The following is a 12,359-nucleotide window of genomic DNA, read 5'->3' as shown; positions in this document are numbered from 1 at the left end:
GCTAGAGAGCAAGAAATGTTTTTGTGAGATTTTTGTAGATAGTGGAGCAGCGGTCAATCTCATTGATAATCATTTTGCGATAACTCATGGTTTCCAGGTGTGCACTTTGGGAAAGGCTATTCCTGTTTTTGCTATTGATTCCACTCCACTTTCTCAGAAATCATTAAAGGGCATAGTTCACAATATCCGTTTAATTGTGAGTGATGCTCATGTTGAGGATGTGTCATGTTGAGGATGTGTCATGTTTCGTCGTTAGTGGATTACCTACTCCTCTTGTGTTGGGGCTACCCTGGCTCACTAAACATAACCCCACCATTGATTGGCAAGCGAGGCAAATAAATGGTTGGAGTGACTTTTGCAGAGAGAATTGCCTCACGACATCTGTTTCTGAGGTTTCTACTAAGACTGTAACACCTTTTCTCTCTGAATTTTCGTATGTCTTCTCTGAGAGTGGAGTTCAGGATTTGCCCCCGCACAGGGAGTACGATTGCCCTATTAATCTCATCCCAGGCACCAAGCTACCTAAATCTCGTTTATACAATCTTTCCCAACCTGAAAGGGTCGCTATGCGTGCTTATATCTCGGAGAGTCTGAGAAAAGGACACATACGACCCTCGAAGTCACCTGTTGCCGCTGGTTTTTTCTTTGTTAAGAAAAAAGATGGTTCTTTAAGACCTTGTCTGGATTTCAGGGAGCTGAACAGTATCACTATTCGTGACCCTTATCCGCTTCCTCTGATCACGGACCTGTTTAACCAAATTGTTGGGGCTAAAGTCTTTTCCAAATTAGATCTAAGAGGGGCATACAACCTGGTCAGGGTCAGAGAAGGAGACGAATGGAAGACAGCCTTCAATACCCCTGAGGGCCATTTTGAGAATTTGGTTATGCCTTTTGGTTTGATGAATGCCCCCAGCCGTTTTTCAGCATTTCGTGAACAGCATTTTTTATCATTTAATGGGAAAATTTGTATTAGTGTATTTGGATGAAATTTAGATTTTTTCTCCTGATTTCAAAACTCATAAGGAACACTTCCGTCAGGTCTTGCTCATCCTGCGGGAGAATAAATTATACGCAAAACTGGAAAAATGTGTGTTTGCGGTTCCAGAAATTCAATTTCTGGGGTTTCTTCTCTCCGCTGATGCGTTTTTTGGGCTTTGCCAATTATTACAGGAAGTTTATTTTGAATTATTCCTCTATTGACCAGAAAGGGGGTAGATTTTTCTTCCTGGTCGGTAGAGGCGCGTAAGGCCTTTTCTAATATCAAGGAGAGTTTTGCTTCCGCTCCCATCTTGGTACAACCTGATATTTCTCTACCCTTCATAGTTGAGGTTGATGCTTCTGAGGTGGGTGTGGGTGCGGTCTTGTCTCAGGGTTCCTCTCCTGCCAAATGGCGACTGTGTGCCTTTTTCTCGAAGAAACTCTCCTCCGCAGAGAGAAATTACGATGTGGGAGATAGGGAATTGTTGGCCATCAAGTTGGCTTTTGAGGAATGGCGCCATTGGCTAGAGGGAGCCAGACACCCTATTACCGTGTTTACTGACCATAAAAATCTGGCCTACTTGGAGTCAGCCAAGTGTCTGAACCCGAGACAGGCCAGATGGTCTTTGTTCTTTTCAAGGTTTAATTTTGTTGTCACGTTCCGCCCTGGGGTTAAGAATGTGAAGGCAGATGCCCTGTCACGTTGTTTTCCGGGAGGTGGGAATTTTGAAGACCCGGGTCCCATTTTGGCTGAAGGTGTGGTGGTCTCTGCTCTTTTTCCTGAATTGGAGGCAGAGGTGCAGGCAGCCCAGTCAGAGGCTCCTGATCTTTGTCCTCCTGGGAGGTTGTTTGTGCCTCTCGCTTTAAGACACAAGATTTTTAAGGAACACCACGATACGGTCCTTGCTGGGCACCCGGGGGCAAGAGCCACAGTGGATCTCATCGCTCGGAGATTCTGGTGGCCTGCGCTTCATAAGTTGGTTGAGGGTTTTGTGGCAGCCTGTGAGACTTGCGCTCGTGCCAAAGTCCCTCATTCACGGCCATCAGGTCCTCTCCTTCCCTTACCATTCCTTCCCATCCTTGGACACATCTGTCCATGGACTTCATAACGGACCTGCCTCGTTCCTCGGGGAAGACTGTGATTCTGGTGGTGGTGGACCGTTTTAGCAAAATGGTGCATTTCATCCCTTTTCCTGGTTTGCCCAATGCTAAGACGCTGGCGCAGGCATTTATTGATCACATTGTCTAATTGCACGGTATTCCTTCAGACATAGTCTCTGATAGGGGCACGCAGTTTGTTTCCAGATTCTGGAAGGCTTTCTGTTCTTGCTTGGGGGTTCGGTTGTCATTCTCTTCTGCTTTCCACCCGCAGTCGAATGGCCAGACAGAGCGCGTCAATCAGAATCTGGAGACATATCTGCGCTGTTTTGTGGCGGAGAATCAGGAGGATTGGTGTTATATTTTGTCCCTTGCTGAGTTTGCTTTAAATAACCGTCGTCAGGAGTCCTTTGATAAGTCACCATTTTTTGGTGCATATGGGTTTCATCCGCAGTTTGGGACTTTCTCGGGAGAGGGGTCTTCTGGTTTACCTGATGAGGACAGATTCTCCTCGTCTTTGTCATCTATTTGGCAAAAGATTCAGGATAATCTAAAGAGCATGAGTGAGAGATATAAGCGTGTGGCAGATAAGAGACGAGTGCCTGGTCCGGACCTGAATGTTGGTGATCTGGTGTCGTTGTCTACCAATAATATTAAATTGAAGGTTCCCTCCTGGAAGTTGGGTCCTAGGTTTATTGGGCCTTACAAAATCCTGTCTGTCATCAATCCTGTTGCCTACCGTCTTGATCTTCCTCAGACTTGGAAGATCCATAATGTTTTTCATAAGTCCTTATTGAAACCTTATGTTCAACCCATTGTACCCTCGCCTTTGCCTCCTCCTCCGATTATGGTTGATGGGAATCTTGAATTTCAAGTCTCTAGGATTGTGGATTCTCGTCTTGTCTGCGGTTCTCTCCAGTACCTCGTTCATTGGGAGGGTTATGGTCCTGAGGAGAGGATGTGGGTCCCAGTGACGGACATTAAGGCCACTCGTCTCATCAGGGCTTTCCATAGGTCCCATCCTGAGAAGGTGGGCTCTGAGTGTCCGGAGTCCACTCGTAGAGGGAGGGGTACTGTCACAACCAGACAGCTGAGAAGCTCTGACAGAAGCCTTTAAGAACCTCCTCCTTGAGTTTTCTTTGTTTTGGTTTTCAGTTCCTCATCTCGTTAGCCTCTCTCAGCTGTCATGTAGTTGGACTGATTGCATCCCTTTAAATTCCTCCCCATAATGCATTAGTGTGCGGCTTATACAACTTCCTGGAGTGTGTGTGCATGCTGATCCTATTTTCCAGTCTTCTACAAAATAAGTGCTGTACATTTATTTGTGATTTTCTGTTTGCTGGATCCCAGGTGACCCTGACTCCCTCCGTGTCTAGTGTAGGGAGCCGGTGGTCGTGTCCCCTCACTATTGTAGGGTGTTAAGGTGGTATATAGTCGAGGTACAAGGATATGCGATCATCCACCATTGGGGTGTTCGCATAGGCTGAGCAGTCAGGGAGAGTGCCAGGTCTTATGCAGGGGTCTCCCTTTTGTTCCTTAGTTTTGGTTCCAGTGAGTCATATATTTATTTTGCATTGTCTTGTTTCCTGTACACCTTCCGTGACACCTGCAAAGTCTGTTAAAAAAAAAATGTATACATTAACGTATCATTTTTTTTGATGGTGTCAGTCTGAGTCACCTGTTAACATATACATTTTATGTATACATTACCAGGGGTCAGCAACCTTCGGCACTCCAGCTTTTGCGAAACCACAATTCCCAGCATGTTCCATTAATTTCTATGGGAGTTATGAGAAGAGCAGAGCAATAATGCATGCTGGGAGTTGTAGTTTCACAACAGCTGGAGTGCCGTAGGTTGCCTACCCCTGCATTAGACGAATGGCAAAACGTGATGTAAAACTGGCCTTAGTGTGCCATGATAGTGCCAAGTGGCAAGCACTAGAGACAGAGAAGGGAGGCTGCAATGTACAGGGCACAGTATAGTATAGGGGCTACAGTACAGGGCAAGGGGGGGATGCACAGTGCAGCATAGGGGGTACAATGCAGCATAGGGGGCAGACTAAAGGGCAGGGGGTACACTACAGCATAGCAGGCGCAATACAGGACAGGGGGCACACACAGTGCAGCATAGGGGGCACAGTGTATTATAGGGGTACAGTATAAGGCAGGGGGCACACAGTGCAGCATAGGGGCACAGTGCAATATAGGGGGTACAGTACAGGGCAGGAGGCACACACAGTGCAGCATAGGGCAGGGGGCAGAATACAGCATATGTGGTACAGTACAGGGCAGGGGGTATACACAGTACAGCATGGAGTGCACAGTACAGGGCAGGGGGCAAAATACAGCATAGGGGGTACAGTACAGGGCAGGGGGCAGAATACAGCCAAAACATGCACCTAGAAATGCTCCATTCACATGTCCTACCTCAGGAGTTGATAGTTACTAGTGGGCAGAAGGACCTTTCATGATGTCAGGAGCACGTGATCAGTCACATGAGTGGGCCGAGTCAGGCTCCGGGCTGTGCAGAAGATTGTGTGGAAATGACTGCCAGCATAACATTCGGGGCACTGGTCAAAACATCCGGGGCTCAAGCCCCGAATGTTTTGACCTAACGACGCCCCTGGTCCTGGCAGTCCTCTGGTTTTCACCCTTTAATCCCTATACAAAGATCTAGCCACCAGGCCACTACCTCTTGAAATGGTCTAGATGTAACTGGTAGCTGACCCACAGGGTCAGAGACACTAATGCAAAGCATCAAAAGATCAGGCAAAAAACATAGTCAAAATAAGGCTGAGGTCAGGCAGGCAGGGTAATCCAAGAACCAGTCAGGGCAGACGGAGTCAGAATCCAGGCATCAGGCAGAAGACGGTGCACAGGCATCCAAACAGATCAGGGTAACAGGCACAGGTGTGTTAACATTTTCTTGGACCAGTGATGATTGCTTTTTAATGGATGTGGACTAAAGAATTAAATATGTTAATTACGAGTGCAACAAGTTTCTATTAAAGTGCAAATTTCCCTGCTGCTAATACAGAGTGTTCCTCTTTTCCCCTGCACTGTCTGAATAATGGCAAAGTAACTTGGATTCAATACAGTGAGCAGACAACATCTTTATTATGTTTGGCCTATGTAATGTCCCTAATACAGATTTCGCCCAGAAGCATGCTTTTATTGCTTAACTTGACTTGGGTTCCAGAGGTTCACTTACAAAATATATCTGTAAAGAATAAATCAGGGCAACTGGATGTACTGTAGATTTCTTGAAAACGTTTCACTCGTTCTTCCAACGAGCTTTTTCAATTCTGAGTAACTGAACAAGAATTCTCTGGGAATAAATATGTAACTGAATCAACATCTGGTAATTATACCCAGCATGGGCTCAAAGGTGTTGATTCCATTATCCTAACTGGGAGTCATCCAGACTCTAAACCACCGGGCAGAGAAAATCCCCACCAGCACAGAGGCCTAGGTGAAGGAATTCAAACACCTCAAAGGGGCACTTAAAACTTGTGGGTATCCAGTTTGGGCCTTTGTCAAAACAGAAGGAAGGAGAAGAAAGAGCACCAAGACTACCAGTGAGGGCGAGAAGCTTGACAGACACAAGAATATGGGTATCCCATATGTAGCTGGGGTGTCTGAGAAACTCAAAAGGATTTTTAATAAACATCACATCCCTGTCTGCTTTAAACCCAGCAACACACTGAGGCAACAACTGGTTCACCCCAAAGACCCAACGCCTAAACACAAGATGGACAACATTGTGTACGCAGTCCAGTGCAATGAGGAATGCTCAGAACTGTATATCGGCGAAACAAAATAACAACTACATCAGCGTATGGCTCAGCATAGAAGAGCCAAAACCTCTGGTCAAGATTCAGCCGTGTACTTAAGTCTAAAAGAAACAGGTCACACCTTTGAAGACAGTCAAGTACGTGTTTTGGATAAGGAGGCCGATTGGTACAAACGAGGTTTGAAGGAGGCCATCTACGTAAAAATGGAGAAGCCAAGCTTAAATAGAGGCGGGGGAGGGGGGTTAGATGTCTGCCACATACAATGCTGTCTTGCCACCTTTTTCTGGGAAGTCTTTATCACCTACTGACTCCAATTAGGATAATGGAATCAACACCTTTGACCCCATGCTGGGTATAATGACCTATGACCCCATGCTGGGTATAATTACCAGATGTTTATTCGGTTACATATTTATTCTCAGAGAATTCTTGTTCAGTCACTCAGAATTTAGAAAGCTTGTTGGAAAAACGAGTGAAACGTTTTCAAGAAATCTACAGTACGTCTAGTTGCCTTGATTTATTCTTTACAGATATACCACGACCTGGATAAATGACAACCTTCACAGACACACTTACAAAATAGCATCCCTAGAATTTTGATCAGCTATAGATTTTCTCAACAGTTTAGTTACATCCACTAAGGTTTTTTCGATGGCTTATACAAGAGGACATCTCCATAAATCTCATAGTCCACAGACTCCCAGCTAATGACACTTCCATTACAGTTATAACAATTATTAAAATACATTGATTGCATCTCACTGGGGTGGAGAGCCTGATCCCACATGTTAACTTTTCTAATTTCACCTACATAAGAAGGTTCAGCCATACCAAGACGAATATCAGAAAAGCCAATATTATGCCCAAGGATCGCGGTAACCTCTGAGTCTATGATGAAACCCGGCTTTAAGACCTTCCTTGGAAAGAGTTTCCCATTGACAACAAAATGGATGACTCCAGTGCTGGACTCCCAAGAAACACAGATGAGTCTCCACTCCATGCTCTCTTTGCTGGTCTTGAAGTAAACTTGATCTCGGTCTATTCTAATGTAGTAATAGTCTGAGATTTGGAAGAGATGGAATGGATAGGAATTTTTAGTCTCCAGTTTGAAGAGTGAGTCTTTATGGATGAAGTCCGTGTAGGACTGCAGACAGATGGTAATATTTCTCAAAGGTTCGGAGATGGTGGGTTTCAAAACCACTTTTGCTATGGGACTACTAGAAAACAGGAAAGACGTGCCATGCAAATCTAAAAGAGAAAGAAACAATGATGTCCGAAGCAAAGTCCAAATCAGATCTTAATGAGGGTCAATTAATGATATACAAAGTCGATAGACGCTAGTTTAATTGCATTGATATGTTTCAATTATTAGGCCTTTTTTCTGTAAATATGAACATTTGGTATGATCTGTGTGTTGAAACCAACCTCGCCACTGGGTGGTGGAGAGGCCTGGCTACCAGCCTCTTGCCCCAGGATTATGGGCCCTCTCATCAGCCAGGCTTCCTTTGTTCACAAAGGACTTTTACTAACTTTTAAAACCCTGGGCTAATTCGTGCCATTTTGGGATATGTTAAATGTCTATGTGTACTGTAAAGGGTGGGACATTGTATATTTGAGTAGTGATGTCTGTCCTATTGTTCCCACGTGTATATTGGCGATTTCCCTTTGTCCTAAGAGATAATTGAATTACTCCTCGGTTGTCTCCAGGACAGAAGACATTGTGTATTCTCCTGCCTGTGATGCAATTGCATAAACCCATTGTGTGGGGTAATTGTATCACAGGCAGAGGGGAGGATTTTGTGTGGGAGTGTCTGAGTGTATTGTATTGGCTGTTGTTACAAAACCCTGGGGGTGGTAACCTTGTTGAAAATGTGTATAAGTCAATGCTTGTGTGTTCAATAAAGAGTTCCTGGTTTACCCTTCATCATGTTGAGGCTGGTGTTTGGGTAACTGATTGACACTGGGGATTGCTACACACTGAAGATTTGCTATACTCCCCTGGCTATAACTATTAGCTCTTGTAAGAGCTGTTCCTGCTCTCTGGATTTAGGAGAGGTTCACCCACTGGAGCCTGGGGCCTTGTCGTAGGTTCAGGGTGGGTAGGAGACGGTGAGACCTCAACCAAGCTTCGGCAGTTCGTGGGGTCTGCAGCGCTTACGGTGTCAAGTGGAGTGCTTGGAGTCCTCGGAAAGCCTCAGGAGCATCTATTAACAGAGGTACCCGGTCGGGGTGCCAGGAGATCCGTTACAATCTGCATCCCCCAACATTTTGTATGATCTACCTCTCTCCAAACTGTTTTCATTACATCCCCTGTTTACACAGTGATTTTATTTTTTTTTGCCATAGGAAAAGATGTGACTAAGACAAACAAACAAATTGTTGTTCATCATTTGATCACTGGACATGTTTACATTGGGCATTGATCGTGAGCTTTTGTTTGGCCAATTTTCCCCCCATGTTAATGTGGCGTTGACTGTTACAGGGTCTGGTAGGGCTCCAGCCAGGCCCAGTTCCATGTGTATGTGGATGGATATGAGATAGGATCGAAAGATAAGGTAGATTTACATGTACCAATAATCGGCCAGATTATTGGGAACGCTCGTTCTCGATAATCTGGTCATCTAAATATGCCACCGATCACCCGATGAACAAGCGCTCGTTCATCAGGTGATCCTGTCATTCATGCAGGTACTCCAATCATTGTTCCTGGGCAGCAGATCGTGCTGTCTAAACAGCGATCTGCTGCCCAGAAACAAGAATTCTTCTATAGCAATCTCTTGTCCTCATACTGTGAAGGAGATCTACTTCACTGAGCAAGCAGCTTCCTTCCCAACAATCGGCCAGTGTAAACCTACCTTAAGACCTCAGATCTGATCCCTTAAATAAATCAGATCCCAGAATAGCCCCCCCCCCCCCCATAAATTAAACAGACCAGACCCTCTAAAAAAAACACATCAGAGATTAAATACACTGAATTAAACAGACACCAGATCACACCCGCTAAATACATTATGCCCCGGAACAGACCTTCTAAATATTTCATACTCCAGACCAGAGCAAAAACATCAGACCAGGAGTGTCATGCAGAAGATGTCTGAAATGCCCAGCTTAGTGACTTACTTTCTTTGGCACAACATCCAATGATTACCACAAACAGCACAAGTGGGATCTTCATCCTACACAAAACACAGAAACAGGGCATCACTCTGGTGGATGTTATCTATACGTCACTCATCATTACATGTACTATATTCTGGGAGGCTCTCAAAAAAAGGGCATATACAGTGATGCTTGAAAGTTTCAGAACCCTTCAGAATTTTCTATTTGTCCTAAAACTACATCAGTCCTAAAAGTAGATACAAATAATCATTTAGTGGTTATTTATTTAATTAGGAAAATCATACAATAGCACATGTCTATGAGTGGCAGAAGTTTGTGAACGTTTGCGATTTGAAGATGAAATTAGAGTCAGGTGCTTTTAATCACTAGGATGACAATCAGGAGTTAGTGGGCGACCTGTTTTATTTAAAGAACAGGGCTCATCATAACACATGTTTGTGGAAATGCATCATGACCCAAACAAAGGAAATTTCTGAGGACCTCAGAAGAAGAGCTGTTGATGTTCATCAGGCTGGAAAAGATTACAAACAATCTCTAAAGAGTTTGGATTCTACCAATTCACATTCAGGCAGATTGTGTACAAATAGAGGGTACTCAAGACCATTGTTACCCTCTCTAGGAGTGGTCAACCAACAAGGATCATGGCAAGAGAAAGGCGTGTAATAGTCTGTGAGGTCACAAAAGAACACAAGGTAATTTCTAAGCACCTATAAACCTTTCTTATATTAGCTTATGTTAATGTTCATGAGTCCACCATTAGAAGAACACCGAACAATAATGATGTGCATGACAGGATTGCAAGGAAAAAGCTGCTGCTCTCCAAAAAGAACATTGCTGCTCGCCTGTAGTTTGATAAAGATCACCTGGGCAAGCCAAAAGACTATTGGAACAATTTTTTGTGGACAGATGGGACCATTATAGAAATTTTTGGTTTAAATGAGAAGCATTATGTTTGGATAAAGGAAAACACTGCATTCCACCATAAAAACGTCATCCCATCTGTGAAACACAGTGATGGCAGTATCATGGTTTGGGCCTGTTTTGCTGCATCTGGACCAGGATGAATTCCCATCAGTCCTGGAACCATGAATTCTGAATAATGCCCACAAATTGTAAAGAAAAATGTTAGGACATCTGTCCATGAGCTGAATCCCAAGAGAACATGTGCCATAGAGCAAGACAAAGACCGTATGCATACAAGGTTGCTCTACCGAAAAATGGTTAAAGACTAAAGTTTTGTAATGGCCAAGTCAAAGTCCAGACCTTAATCTAATAGAAATGTTATGGAAGGACCTGAAGCGAACAGTTCATGGGTGGAAACCACCAACATAGCAGAGCTGAAGCTTTTTTCTACAGAGGAATGGGCTAAAATTCCTCCAAGTCAATGTGCAGGACTAATCAACAATTACCAGAAACGTTTAGTTGCCATTAATGCTACACACGGGGGTCACACCAGATACTGAAAGCAAAGGTTCCCACACTTTTACCACTCACAGTGTGTGATCTTGGATCATTTTACTCAATAAATTAATGACAGAGCCTAATATTTTGACAAATTTTTTGATTTGATTATCTTTATCTACTTTTAGGGCTTGTGTGAAAATTCGATGTACGTCACATTTAGGCAGAAATATAGAACATTCTGAAAGGTTCACAAATTTGCAAGCAGCACTGTATTAGTGGTGATCAAAGGGGCAGGGATTTTACTATTCTTACTGCCAGTCCTCCTGTTGTAGAATACTGTAGACAGCCTCTCCACGGCCTGAAATGGCTACAAGGCTGGTTTTAGGGGGTGATAAACTGGACACTTGGAGCCTCCTAGCAGACCTTACTGCCAGGGAATGTAAAATGTAAAACTGACCCCTCCTCTACCCTAGGCCACCTAGGAAATTAACAATTAATTATTTCGGTAAATTCCAGATGCTGTGCAGAGAGAGAGAGAGAGAGGAAGGGGGATGGTCCAGATGACAATGTCCCTCAGAGCTGAAGGTTGACAATAATAAGACTCCAGCTGCTGCCTGGTATGGCGGGCATTGTGATGAGGCCACCAGGGCATTCATGAATAAAACTGACTAGGACCACCTTCCTTGTTGCTCAGGGTCTAATTTTTTATAAAACTGGGAAAAGTACATTGTAAGTCACCTTCGTAGATATCATAGGAAACACTACTGTCCTAAATTCTGGGAAAAAGGGTAGAACCTGCTTAAGTTCAGCCACCCTGACTGAAGCCTTCATAGACTACACCATTAATTACATATCACATATTAATAATAATGTTGACTTACCTAGATTTAGACTTGACTGTTCTTCTGAAGTATCTCATCTAGTGTGCGGAGAATGTGTAATGTCTCTACTGCTCTCCTATCTTTTTTTATATACTGTCAAGATACCCAAACTCCAACCGCCCTCCCAACATGTTTTTCTCCTTGCCTTGCATTGTTTAAACCATTTCTTGGAAAAATACTGGTCACACAGCCAGACCAGATTTAGATAATCCATTTTTAGTTACAAGAGTCGCCTGGGAGATAAGCTGATAACAGGGTCCCCTGCTGCAGCTGTAATCTGTGGAGGAAACCAGTTCCAAGTGATTAGTTTCTTTCTACAGCACCCCCACAGGTGAAATAAAGCATTGCACTCTCTTTTAAGTCAGGAACTTTTTTTATTGAGATCCCTCCAGTCTAGATCAGTGGACCTCCTGCTAAAACACCTGAAATGAGCTATCAGTGGTGTATTTATAGACACATGATGGGATCCTGCTCAAAGAACCCATAGATATATCTACACAAATTAAAGTGCTTTTTTTTATCATTATTATGTGGACCCAATGGCAAACATTATCATGTAACATTTGGCAGTCACTATTATGTGGAAACAATAGGATTCACTATTATATAGGCACTTGGAGCCAGGGGAGGGCTGACAGCCTTAGTCCTCGGGGGCAAATCCAGTCAAGTGGCCCATTTTTAGCCCCACCTATTATTAAAAGCCCCTCCTACATATAAAAGGCCACTCCCAACAAACACTGTACAGCTGACATTCTATAGTTGCGGCCTGTCTCTACACATCATACGGAGAGGGGGAGGCCCGTCCTGGCTGCACTGACTGCTTCACATTATACAATAGACAGCCGGCTACAGCCAGGAAGCTCCTCCGCTCTCCTCCCTCCCCAGATCCTGCTGAAGGCCTGTGGTTCCCCCCACCATCTGCCACCCGCCCGTGGCCTGCTGCCCCCCTTGGCCGTCCTCACCCAGCTCTGAATCCTCCTTCTGCAAATGGCAGGAGTGGGATCCGGAGCATCTCCTCTCCTACATAGCACCCCCTACCTCCTACATCCAGTGATGTCACCTTTGTTGTAGACGTTCTCTTTCC

At 44.3% G+C, this 12,359-nt stretch overlaps 1 protein-coding gene across 1 annotated transcript; it reads right to left on the bottom strand.

The window, feature by feature from the left end:
• Nucleotides 1-6,431: 6,431 nt before the first annotated feature.
• Nucleotides 6,432-12,359, bottom strand: LOC122921240 (C-reactive protein-like). Its single transcript, XM_044271211.1, has 3 exons — nucleotides 12,314-12,359; nucleotides 8,991-9,046; nucleotides 6,432-7,118 (listed from the first exon to the last, which is right to left on the bottom strand). Exons 2-3 carry the CDS (start codon nucleotides 9,043-9,045, stop codon nucleotides 6,508-6,510), a joined length of 666 nt encoding a protein of 221 aa, XP_044127146.1. The 5' UTR covers nucleotide 9,046; nucleotides 12,314-12,359; the 3' UTR covers nucleotides 6,432-6,507.

Source organism: Bufo gargarizans, chromosome 11, assembly GCF_014858855.1.
Source record: "Bufo gargarizans isolate SCDJY-AF-19 chromosome 11, ASM1485885v1, whole genome shotgun sequence".
Taxonomy (NCBI): Eukaryota; Metazoa; Chordata; class Amphibia; order Anura; family Bufonidae; genus Bufo; species Bufo gargarizans.
The sequence above is the reverse complement of the archived record's forward strand: the minus strand, read 5'-3'. Positions and strand labels throughout refer to the sequence as shown.

Coding starts and splice junctions, on each gene's coding strand:
- LOC122921240 (XM_044271211.1), bottom strand. CDS start 9,045: ATGAAGATCCCACTTGTGCTGTTTGTGGTAATCATTGGATGTTGTGCC. Junction 7,119..8,990: donor TGGATGTTGTGCCAAAGAAA/GTAAGTCACTAA, acceptor TTTCTCTTTTAG/ATTTGCATGGCACGTCTTTC.